At 36.4% G+C, this 22,113-nt stretch overlaps 1 protein-coding gene across 2 annotated transcripts in view; it reads right to left on the bottom strand.

The window, feature by feature from the left end:
- The window catches only part of GPHN (gephyrin), a 287,967-nt gene that overhangs the window by 21,974 nt on the left and 243,880 nt on the right, over positions 1-22,113 (bottom strand). For both annotated transcript variants that reach the window (XM_018082606.2, XM_029964123.1), the window contains 5 exons: positions 19,596-19,651; positions 14,522-14,641; positions 10,428-10,486; positions 10,059-10,212; positions 7,987-8,108 (listed from right to left, as the gene is read on the bottom strand). In XM_018082606.2, the coding sequence (XP_017938095.2) occupies positions 7,987-8,108; positions 10,059-10,212; positions 10,428-10,486; positions 14,522-14,641; positions 19,596-19,651 (511 nt within the window). The remainder of the gene's footprint in view (positions 1-7,986; positions 8,109-10,058; positions 10,213-10,427; positions 10,487-14,521; positions 14,642-19,595; positions 19,652-22,113) is intronic.

Genomic DNA, 22,113 nt, shown 5'->3' on the forward strand with positions numbered 1-22,113 from the left:
AATAGAAATCTATGTTTTTATATTCTTAAATGTAAGACAATGAAATGTAACATATAAAAAAAATCTTCATTTGACGTGAAGATACATAGACATACCTTTTTTAAAAAACTAAAATACGATATTAAAGCTTGAAATGGACCATGTCATGAATCATCATTGTGCAACTCTTGAATCTGTTTTTCTTATCAGCTGTCTGGACTATTAACAACAAAGTCAACATTCCTTCCCAGTTCCCAGCCCAGACTCGGCTGTTCCTGCACAGAGCAGCTTCAGTCTGGCATTTCAAAGATCACTTCTGGGCACACAGAGGTCCTGTCTGACTGGAGAATGAGAGGATAACAGTGGGTCAGTGCCCCTGCACTATTGTTATACTGTTACACGTGCACAGGGTCACTGCTAACGTGAAATCTAAAATCCTCTTTTATCACCTTGTAAATCCCTGCCAAGCTTCTTCTCATATGTCATCTCAGAAAGCATCTGTGAGATCAGATACATACTAATGTTGCTTGGAAGTCATGGAAAAATATTAAAACTATTCAGGTTATAAGTTTAGATATCTATTTCTTTCGGACAGGTTTCCCAAGATAGACATTTCCTAAAATGGCTTCAGTCCCTCATTTGTTCCTCTGTTCATTGCCAGAGAACAAAGGCAATCTTTATTTCTCAAAATAGGGTCACTGTGTCAGGAAGTGACACAGAAAAGATTTTCAAGTTTCACAAACAATCCCACCTTCTGGTTTACTCCTCAACTACTACTTATCAACAGCAGTTTCAAAAATCCAAACCTTTTTCCAGCTCTCTTGTGTTATTTCTGCTGGCACTGGTCTTCTGAGTTTGTGCTTCTACATATTGTCCATTACTATAACATGAAAATTAACTTAATTTTCTGAAATAAGACTTAAGAGATTACTTGCAACCAGGGGAATTAATTTTCATTTTTTAACGGCTTTTATTTAGGATAGTCTGAGAACCTTCCTGAACTTGCTTCTGTTTGAACTGTAAATATATATCCAATCTCACTTTGAAATGAGTATCTACCAAAGCATTTGATACAGTTTCCTAATTACTATTCTTGTTAAAATCATTCTTTACTTACAGTCTAAATTAGTCTAACTTGAATATATAGGCATTGCTGCTGAAATAGAAACTTTATTCAGTTTATTCTCCATGTGGCTCAGTATTATTGGAATGTAATCAAGTCATCTTGTAAGAATATCTTGTTGAACTAAACAGCCTGAGTTCTAATACTTTGGAGTACACAGTCCATCTTTCAAGCATGTAAGAAATTCAATGGTTCTTGTCTTGGGAATACACAGGTAAGGTCAAAAACAACCTTCTAATTCTATAGGAGACAGCTCTTTATATATATGTTAGAATTTGTATTTCAATGATTCTCAAATCTTTTCCTAAATCTTTACTTCTCAGGACATAATCCTCCATCCTGTAAATTTTACTTACATTCTTCAGTCCTACATATATGAATTCATACTTGGCTGTATTAACAATATACTTAAACCAGTTTTCTAAGTGATTCCTATCATTGACACAGTGACGCATCTTCAACGTTCATCACTTCTATGATTGTTCTGTATCTACTGCCTTTACTAGTTTTAGTTATTTTCTTCTAGGGTATTAGTAGTAAAATTTCAATCCTCAGAAATTTCTCAGTGACTTGGAAACCCAAATTCCCAAATTCCCAAACCCAAATAAGAAAGTCATTTAAGCAAATGGTATTTTGGCCTCTAGAAGCTGAAGCTCTCTTGAAAACAGAACTTATGAGGAGAACTTATGTCTCCAAGTATATTTAAAATAATTAACATATGCCTCTAAAATAGGCCACAGTAAGTTTTCTTTCCCTCCAACAAACAGATTCCCTCTGTTTTCAAAGACAGGATTTTCATAGTATTCTGTCCTCTTTACTATTTGCTGTTTAGCGTCATATTCTACTACTGGGCTGCAATTCTATAAATACTAATTCAGGAAGAAGTCCATGCTTGTGTTGAAGACAGTTAAGAAAATGACACAGTGTTGTGCATTAGCTTTGCAACTGCCATTTCTACAACATGAAATTTTATAACCTGTCACACTACGTAGCTTCCTACTAGTACAGAAGATTCCCTGGGACTTTCACTGCCCTGTTTTGCAAGTTCTTTTTTCACCTCTGTTTTGGCTCAGATGTTTCTTTGTGTTTCTGGAATATATACATTAGATGAGATGACTTGTCAATAAGACAACTTACTTGAAGTTTTCCCTAATGATTACCAAGAGTTGTTGTGACAGATATTAAACATTCTGCTTGAAAAGGAGAATATTCTTGACAGGGCACAATGAAGGAGACGATCTCCACATCTGAATCACCTGCAAACCATTACCCTGTGTCCCTGTGTTCATTAGTCTATGGTCACACTTTATAACACCATCATTCTGCGAGCAGATCTAGAGCTGAAGTCGCTTTAGCAAAAACTAATATTGTGAGATTTAATTTAAGGCCTTTTCTCTAACAAGCGTTTTCTTGCAGTCATTTTTAAGATGATACTACTACTACTACTTTTGTTCACAGTATATTTGATTGCACCCAAGCTGGGCACTAAACTGGTGCAGGGAGAGGCTAGGATTCTGTGCCTGAATTCTGCCTGTAACTCATATTCTAACTCATATGATGATATATGTCAGGCTGATATTGCACGAGAAATTCTGGTGTTGGAGCAGTTTCCCTGCTTTTCTCCCTCCACTCCAGATGTTCCATCAGAATTATAATACTGGTAATTACATGCAACCCACACAAGTACAAAAGATTTAAACCTTTTTTTTGGAAGGCAAACATAAAATTCAAGCAGACTAAACCCTTGAATGAGATCTCAGTATCCCTTCCAAAATATGAAAGGACTCTTTCAAAGCCTTTATTTTAGAGATATTATAGACTAATGCTGTCACAATAGCAAGGGTGATGTTGAACTGGTGTACCTGTCATTTAAAAGCTCTTTGTCAAACAATATGTCAAAAAGAGGAGGTATATAAATAAAGACTAAACACTTCTAATGTAGAAAAGCTCTCATAGGCTTTTAGGATTTATCTCATATGATTTAGTAACTATTTGCATAAATTTTTAAAGCAAGTGAGCAGATAATGTGAATTTCCTAAATTTTTCTCCTAAGGAGAAAGAGATTCTTTCTCTCTTCACTGTGAAATCACAAATGAAAATGCAGCTGGAAGCAGCTAATGTTATACATGTCTCTGAGAAAATGATAAGGGAATTAGAAAATAGGGGGATGAACACAGAGAAGGGGGAAATGCACTCATGTAAACAAAAGTAAAAAGAGAGGAAATTGAATTCATTACATATGCAATCAAAATTCTTTAGCAAGTTTAATAAGAGAGTCTCTCACAGAAGAAAAGCCATCAAAATGGAAGATGACTTTCTAGAATAGAGGCCCAGAGCAGATTTTTCTAGGGCTAAACTATGCACTTTAAACAAACAGTGGATAAAAAGAACAACACAAATGAAATAATCAGACACAAAAATATCCTGATAATTAGACTTCTACAGATCAGATCAAAGTCTTGTTTTTATCAATGGATTTTAAAAAACCCAAATAATTTCATAGACTATAAGCAAAAGAAATTAAATTAAAAGCCTTTTTAACTTGATCTTGTTATTAGGAGGCAACACTCAAAAGTACATTGGAATACGAGTTTTAACTGGCCAGTCGTTTTTTTTTAATTTTTAACAAGTATTCTGAGATTCAGACAAAAATGTAAGACACAACAGTAAGAAGAACAGCAGAATGGTTCTTCCTTTTCTTGGTTTTGCATTTGTTTCTTGTGCTTGGAGTAGTTCTAGAAATGGATATATCTTCCATTTCTACTCAGAGATGTATGCTTTTCAAACAGCTTTGTTTTACTTGCTAAGAACACAAGAGAGAGAATCTTGGTTTCTAGCCAGACATAATTTCATGTATTGCATTTCCACGTCCGTTCTTTTTTCCTACTGCTTTCTTCTAGGATTTCAATTCTAAACTTTATCTATGTGTTTTGGAATTGCTGTTTTTAATTTTTGAATGTTGAGTCATATATACAATTTATGAGAACAGAAGCAAACAACGACAGAAACCATTAAAATGCTCCCAAAAGAAATAAAATATTGGTTTCAAATGAAAATACACCTGTAGGCTAGGTGACATTCGAATGGTCAGTGCAAAATGTAACTTCACATATGATTAATATGCAAAAGTATTTGTAAAATGTTTCTAACAACTCTTCAGAAACCCACAGACATTCTGTGTGCTTCCCTATCCTTTCACATTCCCTCTTGGAATGTGTTTACATGTATCATAATCCTGGGCTTTGAAGCAGCTGGAAAAGCTATTTTTCTACCTAACCACCTCTGAGTGATTCATATGCTGAAATGACATATAAGAATACTGACCCTTAAGTTTGTCTTTGCAAATATTACTCTAAAACAATTTTCATGCTTGAATATTAGATCTGCAAATATGAACAGTATTCATAAAAAAAAAGAAATAGGAAAAAACCACTTTAAATCTAAAGTATGGGAAGGAAGAAATACATTACCAGGATACATTTAAAAAAAGAAACTACAACTTTTTAATTTTTCCTTTGGAAAAATATGTTTGCCAGTATTTTTACTGCACCTGTAGGTACCGCAGGCATTGCAGGCATATAAAATCTTTCTATTTTTCAATTTCTGGATACATTTTATACATACAAAATGCACATATACATGAGTACACACAAACACACATAATCTATGGTTTAACTTCAGTAAACCATAAAACAGACACTGAAGGCTTGTTCATCTTTCCTACAAACATGTTAACTAAAGTGTCAAAATTTTACCCTTTGTAACATCTCTCTGTAAGTCTATTGCATTTGTTCAAGTGCCATGGTACTCCATCAAATCAGTCATGTTAGTGCAAAAGATAAATACTGAAATATCCATATGGGCAATGTTCTGTTAAGTAGCTTTATTATGTAATGAAATAATGGCATACTTCTTACCAAACTAATTTACAGAATCAGATCTTCCTTTCAACTGAAACAGAAATGCAGATGCATTTAGCTGTAAATATATGGATTGGGCATGTGAGTGTAGAAGAACTTTTAAGCAGAAGACTTTTAAGACTAAATCCTGGTATCAGGTGCAGAAGACTTTTGGCTAGGTCAACAGTACTTTCAAAACTTACTGCCAAGTACAAAAGCGCTCTACAATTGGAGGCTCATTATTTCTATTCCATGAGCTAAAGTAGCTACCTCTGGAGAAGTGACTCTGGAAGCATAAAACTAAAAAAACCATGAAACCAAAAGTTTAAAAAGAACTCTTACTACCTTTGCCAATGTAATACTATCTCAAGACTCAGAGATCATCTTAATAGTGAGGATTCAAAAGCATCAACTTCTTCCATAACTGAAAGCAAAGCTGCAGACTCTGCTTTTGACTGATATACATGATTGCTGTCAGGTTTCCAGCTAGCATCTGACAAGTGAAAAAGGGTCACAAAACATATTTGTAAAAAGTCAGAAAAGTAAAAAATTTCTCTTGGGCCTTAAATTTCACTACAAGAAAGACATTCTAAAGCTGGTGAACGGTCTGGAGGACAACTCCTATGAGAAGCAGCTGAGGGAGCTGGGGTTATTTAGCCTGGAGAAAAGGAGGCTCAGGGGAGCTTTACTGCTCTCTACAACTACCTGAAAGGAGGCTGTGGCCAGGTGGGGGTCAGTCTCTTCTCTAAGTAACTTGCAACAGGATGAGAGGAAGTTGCCTCAAGTTGCACCAGGGGAGGCTTAGATTGGATATTAGAAAAATATCTTCATCAAAAGGATTATTAAGCATTGGGACAGGGTGCCCAGGGAAGTGATGGAATTTCCATCCCTGGTGGTATTTAAAGATGTACAGATGGGATATGCACTTTGGGATATGGTTTAGTGGTGGACTTGTCAGTGCTGGGTTGGACTTGATGACCTGAAAGGTCTTTTCCAACCTAAATGATTCAATGATTCTAAAATTTACTGAGAGCTTTCAAGATTATTTATCTTCAAAGACGCTCCATGCCTAGGAGGTCATAGAAAAAATTTCTGCAGGCAATGGAGTACCTAGCCACAGTTTTGCACAACGACCTTAAGTTAAAATCTCCATTTGATAGTGTTGACTTTATAGCAAAGTTGAGACTATGTGATTACGACAAGGCCATAAAGAACAAACAAGTTCACACTCTTATTGTTCCAGAGGGGACTACCAGGGAAAGCATCTTTTCCATTGGAATAACACATTATTAATGACAGTATGTAAGTCGTCATTGATGATAATATTCGTAACAGTAGCTGTTACTTTTGGTCCTGCAGGTGGTAAAAAGTTCCACCTACAGTATTTTGCTGACAGTCCTTCTTTTATCTTTTACATGGAGATAACTCTCAGGAGCTGAGAGCCTTTTCGTGTGTTTTTTTTTTTTTTTCCTCAGCTATGCAAATCTAGAATCCATATATAATAGTTTTATTTGAAAACTTCACTACCTATGTTTTAAAGTTTAAAATGGTCCTTACAATATAGAAAACACTCTAGAGATCCAGGACATTTAGATACCATTGCTGGAAAGAGCAGTCTCACAAGTTTAGACTCTGTATGAAATTCCCACCTGAAACTGGAAGCATTCATGGGCAGCAGGTTTTTGGTATTTATTGCTCTTTGGAACAGCAATGATATTCTGCTAGGCCAGAAAAGCAAAAATGATGCCTGGATATAGTGAGAGTATCCAGAAGGGTTTGCTTTCCCTAAGATCACAACAACAGTTGCCAGTTGCTGTTTATCACATTCCTGTATGAATACCTCAAATACACTTGTATTTCCTGCAGCCACCAGACAGGTTGGTTAAACTACTGTAAAACCATGCAGTGGTTGGCTCATTCATATACCTTCTGTCAAGCTAGTGATGTTTTGGAATGAATACTGCATGAGGAAAGACTGGTTTTGAAATGACCTGCTCCCTTGCAGTAACCTTGTCTTCCTGGTTGGGACTTTGTCATCAATCACTGTGAAATGTGGGTGCTGCAATTCACTATCTCCCTTCTTTTTTTTTTCATTTTTAACTACCCAGAAGGACAACCTGAAAAACTCCCTATCAGACCAAGTCTGTCAGTTGGTTTGATACCCAAATTGAGAAACAAGAAAGCCTGTTCAAAGCCTCTAGGGCTAACAGATTGAGGAAATATGTTATGCCGAGAAACTCAAGTCATGGATGGCAGGCACTGCAGAGTCTTGCAAAGGACTAAAAACTGAACACTTCAATCACTTATCCTAGAACTCTCAAGATAGGACTTCACTACCACTGGGAAACAAGGAGCAATCACTGTCAGATGAATAGAAAGACAGATCAGTAGGGTGCTACTCTGTGGCTATCAAAGTAAAGAGACCAGTAACTTTTTTTTTTTTAAAAAAGCTCCTTTTAAATTCTTCCATGTATTTCTGGAAATGTCGAGCAACATGCAGCAGTGGGGCCTTCCTGAAAACACAATTACTCAGAATCTGACAAAATTTTATACTCTAAGTTAATTTTGGCATGGAAAATAAACTCGGAGACAAACTTTCCTTCTCCGTTTATTGGATCAGAAAAAAAAGCATAGCTGCTGTAGAATCGTCTCATCTTATGTGTATTAAGTACAGTGCTTGGAATGATACTGCGGCAATAAATTCAATTTGCAGCAGTAATAGATATCTGTGTCAACAAACAGAAGGCAAAACAAAATAAACAACATTAAATAAAAACTTCTTCAAGTGATTTGTCTTAATATTAGAAAAGACTTTCTTATTTCTCTAACAAAAAGGGTGAAATACCTACTCCAAGATGTGCCCTGTCATACCACTGTGACACTAGCAATGAGTGACATTTTCTCTGGTATTCCTTTTTTCCATGGATGCCATAAAGTGCATCGCATGAACATGAAGTGACATCTTTACTAACATGTGGTACTTACTTATCACCCACAATTCCCAAGTTGATTGTTGGATAGCCATGTTCTTGGATTGTAGCTAGGAGAGTTGAACGGTTACTGTCCCGAATCTTTCCTGGTAAGAGGTCATCTTCAGGATTCAGTAGCTATAAAACCAGAAACAGTCTTAGTCAATCTCCTTGGAATACTGTGCTTTTACAGAAGTGAGAATTTTCTTTTTCAGATTGGACAGGATACTTTTAGACACATATCATAAAATGCATGTATAAAGTGATTTAGTGAATTTAAATTAATAATAATTAATATGTAAAGTACTTGTTTAGCCCAATCATCCATGTTGTTTCTTTCCTTCCTATCAGTTCATGTCTGCAAAACCTTCTTTCTCGTTATGAATACCTGGCTTCTAATCTCAAACATTAGCAATCAAAACAAAACAAAACAAATTTCCAAGTTATTGCTTCTCTTTAAATAGTTTTAAAGGAACCTCATTGATGTTGCTAATTAGATTTAAAGGTATTAAAGGAAATTTTGGAGTTAATTGTCTACTTACCAATACGTTTTTTAAATACAACAATCTGCATTAACAGACAGAAGCTTAAAGCTTAGTTCTTATATCAATTACTGTTTTGGACGAAAAACTTTCTCTCAAGATGGTATCATAGCAATTGCCTTACATGTGTCATGTATTTTGGAAGCTAAACTACAAAACATACATATGTAAACATATGTTTTATATATATATTAGGAACTCTTTTGTAGGATATAGAAGAATGATACAATATTGACAGGAGATAAACAATAATACAACTAATAAGAATGTATCTGTCAAAATTACAGCCATAACATCAGGTAGTCAGGTAAGAATACCCAGGTGGAGTAAGGCTAAATTTTATGCTTTGGCTAGCAGCTCTGTTTCTGTGCAGACTTTCACAGAATGTTTAAGAAACCCACTGTGCAGGATCTTTTTTAACATGAAACAAAAGAGAATGTCCACAAGGTAAAGGACTCTTTAATGACATATAAGAATCTACAATCATACAGAAGTTACTAATCAGTAAATCATCAACTCATCTCTAATCTTTGTAGCTCTGTGGATTCATTCTTTAGTTAGCCATACGTTTCCTGCATGCCACACCCTGTCTATGCTACAAAATCCGACAAGATTCTGTCCCAGCAAAGCTGGCTTCAGCCACCCACAGTACCTAGAAGTCACCTTCACTGGGGTTGTGGAAGTTGTAAGGACACGGTCAGATGACAAAATTCAATATATTAGAAGTTTTCAAAATCTTTCAAAATTCAATATATTCCAGCTGTATGAGAATACAGCTATTGACTTAATGTTTGCGTCTGTATTTCCAAAAGTTTGTCTCAAAGGACAGTCAAAACTTCATGCTGTCTTTAAACTTCAAGCTGACTTTATCTCAACCCACATGTTATTTTAGTTTTGCTCTTCTATTCTTTCTCTGCCCTGCTGCGGGAAGGATTGAGCAGGCACAGTTGCTGGCCTGGGTCAACACACAACATATGTAAAAGTAGTAAATTAAGTTAATCTTGAACCTGATTTTTCTGATGTAGTTAAGACAAACCAATTAGAAAGCTGGTCTGGAGTTCTATCAACAGGAGAGAGTCTGAATTTCAGCTACTATCAGAAAAAATATTAAGGCACAATACTACAGCAAGGCATTTGGTAGTACTATTCAGTTTTCAAAGACAGGTTATCTGCCATTTGCACTACAGCTACAGAGGAGTGCTGCTCAAAAGAAACTACTCTTCAGTCATGACTGGCAGTATGAATTAAAACCCTGACTACTCCACTGGTTTTCCCTTGCTGGCAGGAGGAAAGCAGCTGGCAGATGGTTGGATACATTATCAAAATTTTGGCAAAGATAGTGGGTGAGACCTGTGAGAGAGCCTTTGAGGGAGAAAACACAAGCAGCTGATCATGGGTTGATCCCCCACAGAAGTATCTCATGTCAGCACGAATTGCAGTTCAAAAAGTGAGTTTGTTTGGGAATAGGGTGGAAGTCACTATCCAAAACACTGTCCCAAAGAAGACATAGTATTTCAGACCATAATTCTAAACAAACTTTTTTTACCTCATTCCCTGTTGACATTACTGCAACCACTGGAAACTTGTTAACTTCTACTTCGGTTACTCCAACAGTTGCTAAGAGACCAATCTCAGATGGACCCATGTGGGTTCCTTTAGCCAGCACACATTCACCTCTTTTAATGTCATGTCCTATAGGTCTGAAAATCATAGCACAGAAAAAAAAACATGAAACAGAAACAGAATGAGATTCAAAGTATCTTTCCTTGATTGGTCTTGCTCCAGGTGAGGAGTGTCCATGGATGTCCATTAGTCAGATTGTCAAAATATCTGTACTACTCATTAGAAAATGACCTTAAAAATCAATAGCCCTTCTATTCCTTACAGAGATATTTTATTGTTTACAAATACAGACCTGATATCTTGGCCTGGTCGAGCTTGCACCAGGATTCGAACCTCTAGTTCTTCAGTGCCCTACAAAGACAAGGACATCAAATAGAGTCAGCTGAGCTATTCAAAGAAGATTAATGTTTAATTTCTCACAAGTCTACACACCTTAAAGCACTCATTACACTGAGACTTTATGGTTTAAGCATCATATTGCTCTCCTGATTTGTCTGTCAAGACTGTAATACAGTGTATGCTAAAACTGAACAGCATTATAAGAAATTCTCTCTTTAATGAGCTCACCATGGAAGGGCCAGCACTGAATATGTAGTTTTAGCTTCCTATACTTGTGTTTATATATCTTTCCTACTCTACATTCTATGTCTGGTGATTTGGTATACTGAGTGGATTCTTTCTACTCCTCTCAGCCAACTTGATCTGGTTGAACAATTTCGAAGATGATACTTCAAAAAGACCATTAGTCTGATAGACAATAGGTCACTATGTTAGCAGAAAGGTGGGAAGAAGCTAAATGATTTAGCTCTTTCAGGATTTTCATGTAGATTCCTGTAGTGGAAACTCCTATTTGAGAGCCTTGTACAAATCAGAAAGAGGCTTATTCATCTTATTTATTTACTGTGAACCAGAGACAGTGGTCTGAAAAGTCTGATGCATTTACTTCTTCAGAATGTCAATGGTCTGGTGATTCATTCAATACCAATAAATGGTATATGACCTATATTGTTAATATTTAATTTTAAGCCCTGCAAGTGGGTTGATGATATATACACTCAGCTTTGAGATAGTGCCAGCCTGTCAGTAGCACTAAATCTAAACAGATTTTGTTTTTACGTTATCATGTAGTGCTTCGTATTTAAATACCTCAGAGTTATAAATCAGACACTAATATTACAAGATAAACTAAGCACGTCAGGGTCATTTAGAATTTCTACAGGAACAGTAGTGTTGTATAGGACACTGGGACTGGCCAGCATTTTCTGAGTTCAAACTTTAAACTTAAGGACCCAAAGTTAAAGTTAATAAATCTTTTAATATAGATTGTGATTCTGTTTACCTACTGTGAAAATTTAAACCCCTAAAAACCAGAAAATTACTAATTAAAAAAATTCTTACTTTATCCCAATATTTTCAAAATATGCTTTTATTGTAAATTCTGTTTCTTTAAACCTGCTCTTCTTGGATAAGAGAAGAGATGATTTTTGGCTCTGAGTGTTCAAAATGGGGTGCTGGTGCCCAGGATGGCCTTTTATCCCCCTTATTGCCATCTGAGGCTGTAAAAGCTCGCGATAAAAATTTGGGGCAATGGTTAGTCCAATAATGATTTTATTTCTATGACACTCTGGAATGGTTGTCCAGTCATGAAGATTTGAAATTTCCATATCTTTGATAACATTTAAAGATAGATAGGAAGATTTTAAGGGAATCAAGAGGAGAGCCAATGATACATTTGAGTAATATAAAAGGTCCTATTTAGGACTCCTTGATTAGGGGAAAAAAGAAAATAAAGGCTTCTGAGGAATTCAGTAATCCCAGGTTTGAAAAGTACCATGGAAAGTGTAACTGTGGACAACATGTTGACGTGCAGAGACTGTTACTTATGGAACTGATGGATATCTGAGAATCCTTAAGGAATATGAGACAACTCAAGGTGGCTAAAGATAGGGCTTGTAGAGAGGTATGGCATTTTGCTGAGAACATTGTTCATTTGGTGTGTGTCAGGCAGCTTTCTTCTTGCTGTGTATTAATATATTTTGAACTATGTCTGAGTGGTTTGTTCTGATGGTTGTTAACAGTCAGCATCCATATGTGATGCTTGGTCTTTTTTTGGTTGATCACACTGGACTCCTTTCTCCTACAAGGTGACATAAAAACTCAAAATGAAAAGGACATAGATATGTTTCTCAATTATTGTGCATTTGGCAAGCTGATGAGAATTTTTCTTCCTGACGGATAACTGTAATTCCTTTCAAGCCTATGACTTCTACAGTCATTTGGGGAATGCTTGCTATGAAATTTAAGTACTGGTACCACAACCAGAAGTCAAGGAGTGAGTTCCTTTTAAAAATAATCTCTTTTCATAAGAACATTTTTTAAATATTAGAGATTTAATTTCAGTTAAATCCCAGCCCTGAAGGAGTTCTTAACACTAAAAAGAAAAATATTCTTGGTGTAGCCACCCAGACGTGAAAAGGGAGAGAAAAAAATAACATATTAATTAAACTGTACTAATTATTATGAGCAGGATTAGCAGAGTGGCATATTCAAAGACAAGCTGAAACTGAAGAATTCTACCTCACACTTAGAGGCAGAAAAAAGAAGTTGAAAGTGGCTGACCATTCGAGAAAAAATTCAGAGTTTAAGCACGTAGCCAGATAACCTGTTCTCACATGCAGAGGAGAATACGTACAGAAGAAGTGGAAGGCAGGACAGAGATGTCCAAAGAAGGAGAAAATACCAGGTTATCATATATGTTGCTCTGCAATGTGATAGTCCTCTCATGATGAGGTGGGCAATGGCCACAAAAAACTTGCTCACTAAGGCTAATGGAATAAGTGATAAGTGAAGGCAATGGTGTACTTTACAGGATGATATAATCTATACATACACATCTGTAACCTCAGAGCAGGACTGACTCAATCATTTCTCTGACAGGAAGGACAGCCTAGACAGCTTGCTGAGTTCATTAGATATATATTATATTTATACTATACATATATACCATACATTTATAGTAATAAGGCATGAGAAAGGATCATGAGAGTATGTTTCAGTTTTTGCTGTCTTCATCAGCTCTGAACACTAGAATTCATCTGCTTTAGCCCGGCTGCAATCAAAAGACAGCAGAGCTATGGTGAAATGGAACACCTTGTCAGAACAGCAGCAGAAGAGCAAAGACTGATTTGAGCAGAGAACCATACACATAGTTCATTCCAAAACTGAACTTGGAAGTTGTATCAATAAGAGACGTATCTTCTTGCCTTAAAATCTCTCAGAGGGCAGCAAATGTGATGATGGTACCCTGAAATCACAGCTGGGTAAGTGAAAGTAATGATTCAGAAAGAATTCTCTGAACACAAAGGAAGTCCAAGACGGACTCTTTGCAATTAAGGTGTTTATAGAGATCTCCTGTGTTTCATAAAAAGCACAATTTCCTTTGTTAAGACAACTGTGCATACAGAACTAGTACTACATATTTTTTCTGTGGTATTTTGCAGCATCTGTAAGGTAGTGCACTAATATGATTTACAGGTATGCTGGAAAATCTGTTCAAGTCAAACAGAGTTAAGTTTACATTCTGGGGGCTTATGCACCTTACCCCCTTCCTGAAGATTTTCCTCCATTTCCAGAGGTCTTAAATTTAGCAATTTTCTCATTTTAAAGGAGCACAAAGACCTATTTAAAAAAATTAGTTGTGGTTTAAAAAAATTTGGGAGGCACTTACTTCCCCTGTTTCATAAGAAAACCCCTTGGATGCCTTGGAAGGTATGCGTACAAGACATTCTCCCAAATCCACCAAATTCACCTTTGTTGAAATAAGATCAATTCTGATAATACAGAATTATCTTCATAACATAGTTTAAAAGAAATGAAGTCATCCCATGGATTTTGCAGAACTTAAAACAGTTCACTTTCCCACAGAAAATCATATTCAGCTTAATTACATCAGCAGTAATGCTGCACTGTAATATTTCAATGTATTATTCTGGGATCAATATGTAATTTAAGAAAACTTCTCCCCTTCTTGCTTGGTGAGGTTGCCACTACTCTGTATTTTAAAATGTGAATGCAGGAGGCACTCAAATTGGACTGTAGTCATGGATCTCCAGAAGGCATTTACCTTTCACTCAAATCATGCTCCCAAGTGTTTTGGTGTCAGCATTTTTTTGATGAAAAATCAGTCAGAACGGGTAGGTCTGTGACACTGTTATCACAGCCTGAAAAAGTGAGAATTGCCACTAGGAACCCATGTAAAAATCCTCAAACTTCTGAGATGATTGAAGAGCTTTTCTGTAGAACAATCTTTCATATTTACAGGATTGTATCATGAGCCATTTTCTGCTGAACACAAAAGAAAAATGTGGTTTTTAACTTGTGACTCACATCATCTGATTCCCTGATGAGCTCTGTATCTTCCACTTGCACCACTGCATCAGCACCGCATGGAATTGGAGCACCGGTTGTAACGCGCATTACCTGACCAGGCATCACAGTCTGTGTTGGCTGAAAAACAAAAAACCAGAAACTAATCTACTTCTGAAAAGAACACTTTCAAACCACTTGACTTCTATGCAAATAATCTGAAAGACTAGAATTCTCACTTGCAGCATGACTCTTGCTATGCTGCAAGTGATATCAACAGGTATAATAAACTCCAATGTATTTAAAGATCATTAGGTCTTTGCTTCACATCTGGCTTTATTTATGTGGTGACATATTAGGTGGTTTCAGTTTTTTCCCCTTAGATTTCTATCACAAGAATAACTTTCAGAAGAAGCAAGAGACTGATACTCTGATTGGCTCAGAAAAAAAACTGGCTTAGAAATTTAGCGCTTAGATTCCTCCTCGAAACTTAGATGTGCAAAAATCTAGTAATTCTCTGTGAATATATATGTTTTGTAGAGTAGTCTAGTCCCCAGGGTTGAAATTTATGTGCTTTGGTTTGGTTGGATTTTTGGTCTGTTTTGTTTTACCAGCACACTGTATATGGAAAACCAACAGTTTATAAGCATAGTAATGTAACCAGTTGCTTCATTTTTAAGCAGATTTCTTCACACTGAGAGACAGCTCAATACTAGTTCACAGAGAATATCTATCTTTGTCAGGGTCAGTTTAGCAGAGCATAAAATTGATAATGTTCTACAATTACATGAAGTCACAGAACATTAAAAAATTTCAGCAGAGGCAATACAAAGAATAGAAAAATATCAGAACAACATGATAAAACAAATGACTTGTTTTTAATAATATTTCTCACCAGGCAGACTATTTTAACATACACTTTTAAAAATCCAGAGTAAAACTGTAATTTGACAATAACTACTTAATAAATAAATAACTAAAAGAAAAATTTCTAAAAAAATGCATTTAAAGAAGCTGATATGATGATGGTACTGCTGGTTCCCCATGGCACTGTAAGTAAGCCTGACTTATTTAAGCTTTACTGTTATTAGTGAACATGTGCTACACACATATCTACACAGCCGTGATCAAAGCAACATATTCTGTATGTGTCACACATATAATTCATGTGCAGATTGACTCTATACTCCATATGCAGCATTGGAATACATCCAGGCCTTCTCAAACTGTGATTAGCACATATTTGACAGCAACCCACAGGCCTGCAGGCAGTACTGCCCAAGCACTGTTACCTGTCCTGCCCAGTAGTCCTTTACTCCATGGCTTTTGACAGGAGGCTGTTGACACCTGCAAACTCTAGACCACTGGCCAACACTTCAGCTGCATAAAGCTGTTTGCCTTGCCCGTTTTTCTACTCCACTTTAGCACTGTCATAGTCTCTGAAAGGTATTACTTAGAAATGTGTGTATATCAAAGACTACTTATTGGGACAGAAGCCCTAGGAAGGGGTTGGGAATGGTCTGTACCTGGCTTACCACAGTTCACAGTGACCTATGTATCCCAAGAAACAACTGAGCCTGGAGCTGATTGAATCTTGACCCTTTTCTACAGGCAATGTAAATCTAACATCCTTCAAGAACATAAACCAAATGCTAAAATAAATTTAAAAAAAAATCACACTTGCCATATGTCATGGTTAGTGTGTTTTTAGGGCAAGATTCATGCTATCCTAAAGTAGATATCCAAACCAGATGACATAAAAATACTACTTTTTAAAAATAGTATTTATTTCCCACCACAGACTATGCAAGGAGCTGTGGATGGATAGCAGATACTACCATTTATGCTGAGGCTGCTTAAAAGGGAAAATAATGTTGTCTAGTGTGTTATTTTGATTTTTATGAAAAGAAATGTTGCAAAACGCAAAGCTTATGCCTTGGATTATGGGAGCTCTTCTGTATATTTTTGTAGATACAATCTAAAGATTTATTACAAATATGTTATATTGTTTTGAACTAAGTATTGCTGACTTTGGTGACAAATTTCAGAGGAACAATGTATTACATAAAAAATGTCTCCCATTTAAAAAGCACCACAAAGAATATAAAATGTCTACACTGACTGCCACAAATCAGTGCCTATGGTGATAAAATGTGCTGTAACTAACTGTGTTTTCGGAGTTTACTATTAGATGAGTTAACTTTTTGAGATGCAATGATGTGATACATTTAAACAAATTTATGATACAATAACAATTGCTGTTAGAATTGGTTATGTTGCTTATATATTTAATTTCCTTTTTGTCCTCTGGGAATTTGATCAGATTAACTTTATGAACAAAATTCAACCATCAGATTTGCGTGTGAATCTCCAGGGCTGTGTTCTTCTGTGCTAGAGACTATGAAGATAAAGAAATGATTGCTTCTTAGAAATTAATATACAACAATTTCACAGAAGCTCTTTTAAAGGCCTTTGAGATCTCGCTTTTACATGGAATAGGGTAATACTGGTTTCTGCCCTTTGCCTTCATCAGTGATAATCTACTCAATTTTAGTCACTGAGTAAAACCCAGAGATAATCTACTGAGCACAGCCCCCATCTCAGGCATTTTCTCTTACACACGATTACACCTCTCCTGTGTGATTTACAATGAGCCATGCTCCTTTCTGTAAAAACGCCCAAGTCGGTGGAACCAGGGAAAATGTCTGTTTTTCATCCTGTATTGTAACTGGCTAGTCACAGTGCCTCTTACAAACATCTTTAGAAAGTCTTGCAGGAAATGTTATGCTCTGACTATGTAAGTCTATAGGAAGAAAACCAATCTTCCCCATCTGTTTCAAAGGCTATGTGGATGGCTCATCACTAGTCATCTCAAGTGTGCCCTAACCTTCCCAAAGCAGGATAGTGTCTGAAAGTTTTCCTCGATACAAAATAAAAAATGGTTGTTGACATGAACATGATCACCTGGAAATGGAATTCAGAAAATAGTACATAATTTAAAAATCGATACAGAAATGTCCAACTTGGCTATATGGCCTCCTGGCAATTCTCAGTCCCATTTTCTTCATTTCTACTTAGTACTTACATAACCTTTTTCCCTACAGGAGGAGCCAAACCTAAAACTATTTTGAACTCCCTGCTGTGAATCATTCTGTTAATTGGTCTGTAACATGAAAGGCAGAATGTTGCTGCTGACAGTGGCTGAAGGGTGAAATGAGACCGAGGAGCCTTCCAAGGCTATAAATAATTTCTTGGGAAGGAGATGAACCTGAAGATGCGTTGGCCCAAGAAAAAAACTTTGACCAATTATTCAGAGGTCAACAGCCTTGTTTTTCTAACTTGCCACTGGTATTTCCAGAAATACACTCTCTCTGCATGCCTCCTCCCACCCAATTTTTGTTCCTTGCCAGAGAGGCTTCCTATTCCCAGTAATCTGGGAGGACAGACTGTCCCTGTAGAGAGACATTTGTGAGCTCTTAAACTTTCTAGGAGGGAAGCAAGTTCCCATTTGCCCTTTTATCTTTTGTACAAACCTGCTCAACTGATTAGGATACTGAAACACTTTAGACCTCTAATGGGCAGTCCTCCCCACTAGAGACAGCTTCAACAGTACTGCTTTCAAGCAACACTGTGCTGTGGTATTTAACTAGTAAAATGATAATATTGATGACAGGGGAATAATGAGAGGAGTGATAATTCAGCGGGTTGCTCTGCTGCTTCTTGCTATTTTATAGTGTCCATAGAAAGGGTTTCTGGACTGCTTGAAAATGCAGTCAAGAAAGGCTAAAAATACAAGGCAGGTTAAAAAAATTCTGAATTCATTAGTTTGCCCCCTTTTTTTTTAAGTATTTAAAGTAGTTTTTACATATTTTGTACTACAGATTCATTAATCCAAATTCACATGAATATCAGTATTGAGAAGGTGTCTGTTATACCAAAGTATAATTCATGATGATGGATGGGACTTAAAGCAAAAATAATTTTCACAGTTCTCTGTATCTGTCATGATTAGCCAAATTAAAAGTCTGTTACACATTTAGAGGCAGTTCAGCTCCATTTAAAAAAATTTGAATAATCCTGCAACTGGTAATACTTCTAAAACCTGACACAACTTTTGAAATACGTCAATTCTACTTGGATTTTTTTTGTTTAGAAGTCAAAATGGACACACTAAAATCCTCATTAAAACCAATCAATCCTTTGTTTTGCCTTCTACTTTTCCTCTTTCTCCATCATTTCACATACAACACACAGAATTATAAACGGGGACTTGAAATAGCTGGAGAAATATTTTAGATTAACTTCTGCTTTCCTAAACAGAAGGTGGCAGGTAGGATTAAATTGACAGAATAACAGTGGTTGAACATAACTGACTTTTTTCCTATTACCCCAGTATTAATACAGGAATTTCATGAAATGTAGTCTTGAGTTTGAGAGTAAATTACAAATTGCGTCTATATATGTATATTCGTAGAGCACAGCAGGTTACAAATGGGTCCTGCCTCAACTTGCTCTTAAAATCAATCCACACATCTGCTAAGGTGCACAAACACTCTTCTCAAACCAGTCTCAAACAAGGCTGCTGCCAGGCTTCCTCAAGATTGTTCTGATCATTATTTATCTTTAAAAACTTCATGCTAAATTTTTACACTTCATTTTGCAGGTATCAGTGTGGAACATGCAAGCATCTTATGGAAACAGTTATTGGGCTGACACCCTTTAAAAATCTGTCAGCAAGAAGAGGTTATATTAGGCTTTTCTTTGTTTATGAATAGTTCAGCCACTAGAAATCTTATGTCCCCAAACATTGTACTAGGGCAGACCATTATTCTATGCACTCCTATCAGACATGTCAGCACAATGCTCTGAAGTATTTTGGGATATCCTTGTTAGTTCCTTACATAACTGTACTACCTCACTTTCTGAAATCATGTCCCAAGGCACATAGCAGGAGGGTCGGTACAGCTGTGTCCTAGTTCACGCCACATCCAAGAATACTGAATTTTGGAGCACTAGGAACACTTATAAAAAGACAAAGCAAAATCTTACAGCAGAAAAATACACAAAAAAGTAAGAAAAAAGAAATTGTGCTCACCTGCTCACCGGCCTGGGATTCCCCTATGATGAATCGATCTCCCGGGCCATCAGCAGCTGTTAAGATGGACAATACAAATGGTAAAAGATGAACCAAAACAAATGATGACATTATGAATTAAGAATGGGAGAAATAAAGATGATTTAAGATTCGGTTCTTCAGTTTCAGCATGACTAAGGTTATAGAAGTTCTGAGAACATTTTACATTTTAGGTCCTTTGAGTTGTATTTATTATTTTGAAAATTACAGGTTCTAGAGAACAGAGTATTTTTAACTGAAATTTTCTGGGCAATATGGGGTCAAGTAAATGAAGATTAGGAGGAATTACATTAATAACAAAGATTTAAGAGTGTTCATGAGATTATTTTTATAAAAATTTCCACTGTGAGAAAATCTTTTTTAAATTAAAGCAACAGAGGGGAATCACATGTTTCACAAATGTATTATGGACTTCTTTTTCTAGACAACAATGGAATATTGACATTTCTAGATTCTATCTCTATCTTGGAAGGAAAATATGGAAAAGTGCAATGATTACAGACTGCATAGATGACCACACAGTCGTGAAGAGGAACAGGGCTAAGATAATGCAATCTGGACTGACACGTCAGAACTTGGAGTCCTGTTTCTTTCTGTAACTTCAGATTAGCACTGATCTAGCTACCTTGCACTTCTCATTGAAGCAATACTGAAAATTAGGAGTCAGAGATCACTGATTTAACAAGTCTCCAGGACTTCCAATTTCGCAAATCTGTAGTTTTACAGAGACAAAAAAGGCACTATTACTTATGAAATTTAAACTCCTGACTGCCTCAAAGGTCTTTCAGCAAGTTGCATTCATGGTATTATAGGCTTTACCACGATGTAAAGCATGTATGAAGCACAAGCAACTCTGGCTTTCCAAGCACAGCTGTCATGCTACCAAGAGTGGTCAGAAAACCCAGGTTCATATGATCACACTTAAATATGTATTCTTATTAATTTTAAATCTGTAGGTATCAAAAGTTGATTTACCAGAGATGAAGTCTAATTGGTGACAACTGTTATCTTAATACCTTCTGTTTTACTTCAAGAGCCCTGAATATACACCTAGATAACCTTATATTGAGAAGAACTGCTTTCAGGAAGGATGCCCATTCAGTCTGCATAATGATTTATCACATTTGTACTCAGGCACTGGCTGCAGCTTTGCAGATAATTATCTATGGTACTTAGTCATGTTTGAAGACTAATAATTAACATAACTTTAAAAGCCTATCAAACATACTAATCTATGAGCTTTAGAACAAAATCTAAAATAAGAAAGTAGAAAAGCACTTTTCAACTAGTTGTCCTTGAATAATGCATTTAATACTAGTGAAAACAGTTGTCAGACCTTCACTGAAAAAATGTACTTGGATGATCCAGCAAAAGACGAGAAAGAAATCCCTAACAGCAAATTTTTTTTAAATCTGATAAAATACTACTGAATTAGATTTTATTTCCCCACTGGTAATAATATGAAGACAAAGTTTGTAGATGATGTACAACTGACATAATTTGAAAAAAGGACAAGGTTTTGGGCAGACAGGTTTATGTCACTGAAAGCTAATCCTTAATTTTTTGGTAAGAAATATCCAATAGTTAATATTGTATTCAATATTGTCTTTGCCTACAAGCGGTTTTTTTCATATCCTAAGCTAACGAGAACAATAAGAATAGAAAAAACCAGAATAGAACTGCTTGATCAATTCAGGACTGACCAAAAGATAAAGCAAATAATTAAGGGAATTGTTAAAATGCCTTTGAAACACAGACAGGCTTGGGGCATCAACCCACCCTCTAGAAAGTCTTTTCCAGTGTTTGACCACCCTCTTGGTAAAGAACTGTTTCCCAATGTCAAGTCTAAAGCTCCCCTGGCACAGCTTTGAACTATTCCCACACATCCTGTCACTGGACACCAGCGAGAAGAGATCAACACCTCCCACTCCCCTCCTCAGGAAGCTGTAGAAAGCTGTGAGGTCACCTCTGAGCCTCCTTTTCTTCAAACTAGACAAACCCAAAGTCCTCAGCTGCTCCTCATAGGACACTTCTTCCAGTCCTTTCACTCAGCTCTGGACACACAAATATTTCAGTGTTACTCTACTTGAATCCACTGCAAAAATTATGGTCTTGTGTGTTGTTTCTGACAGAAGCTGTTGAAGACAGTGTTCATGATCATTCTGTTCATTCTGCATGTTTACTCAGATTGTACTTGTGCTTTCCCTTACCCCGCAGCAATCAGGTTGCAAGACAGCATTTGCTTGATCCCAAGGCCCTTGTCACTCAGTGTTCTACTCAGAGCTCACCCTCAGCTTTTTTCAGTGTCACATAACCTGTATTTCTCTGGCTACATCTGCACCCCCATTTTGGTCTGCCTGTCTCTCACATATAGACCACAGACAGCTGCAAACTCATCTTGTAGACCTGAAATTTTATAGCGGAAGCTATTGGACTACATCCATTGCCTATGTTTTCAGACTATTTCATGGACAGTTGC

Source organism: Manacus vitellinus, unplaced genomic scaffold (genome assembly GCF_001715985.3).
Source record: "Manacus vitellinus isolate BGI_N305 unplaced genomic scaffold, ASM171598v3 scaffold_6_pilon, whole genome shotgun sequence".
Classification (NCBI taxonomy): domain Eukaryota; kingdom Metazoa; phylum Chordata; class Aves; order Passeriformes; family Pipridae; genus Manacus; species Manacus vitellinus.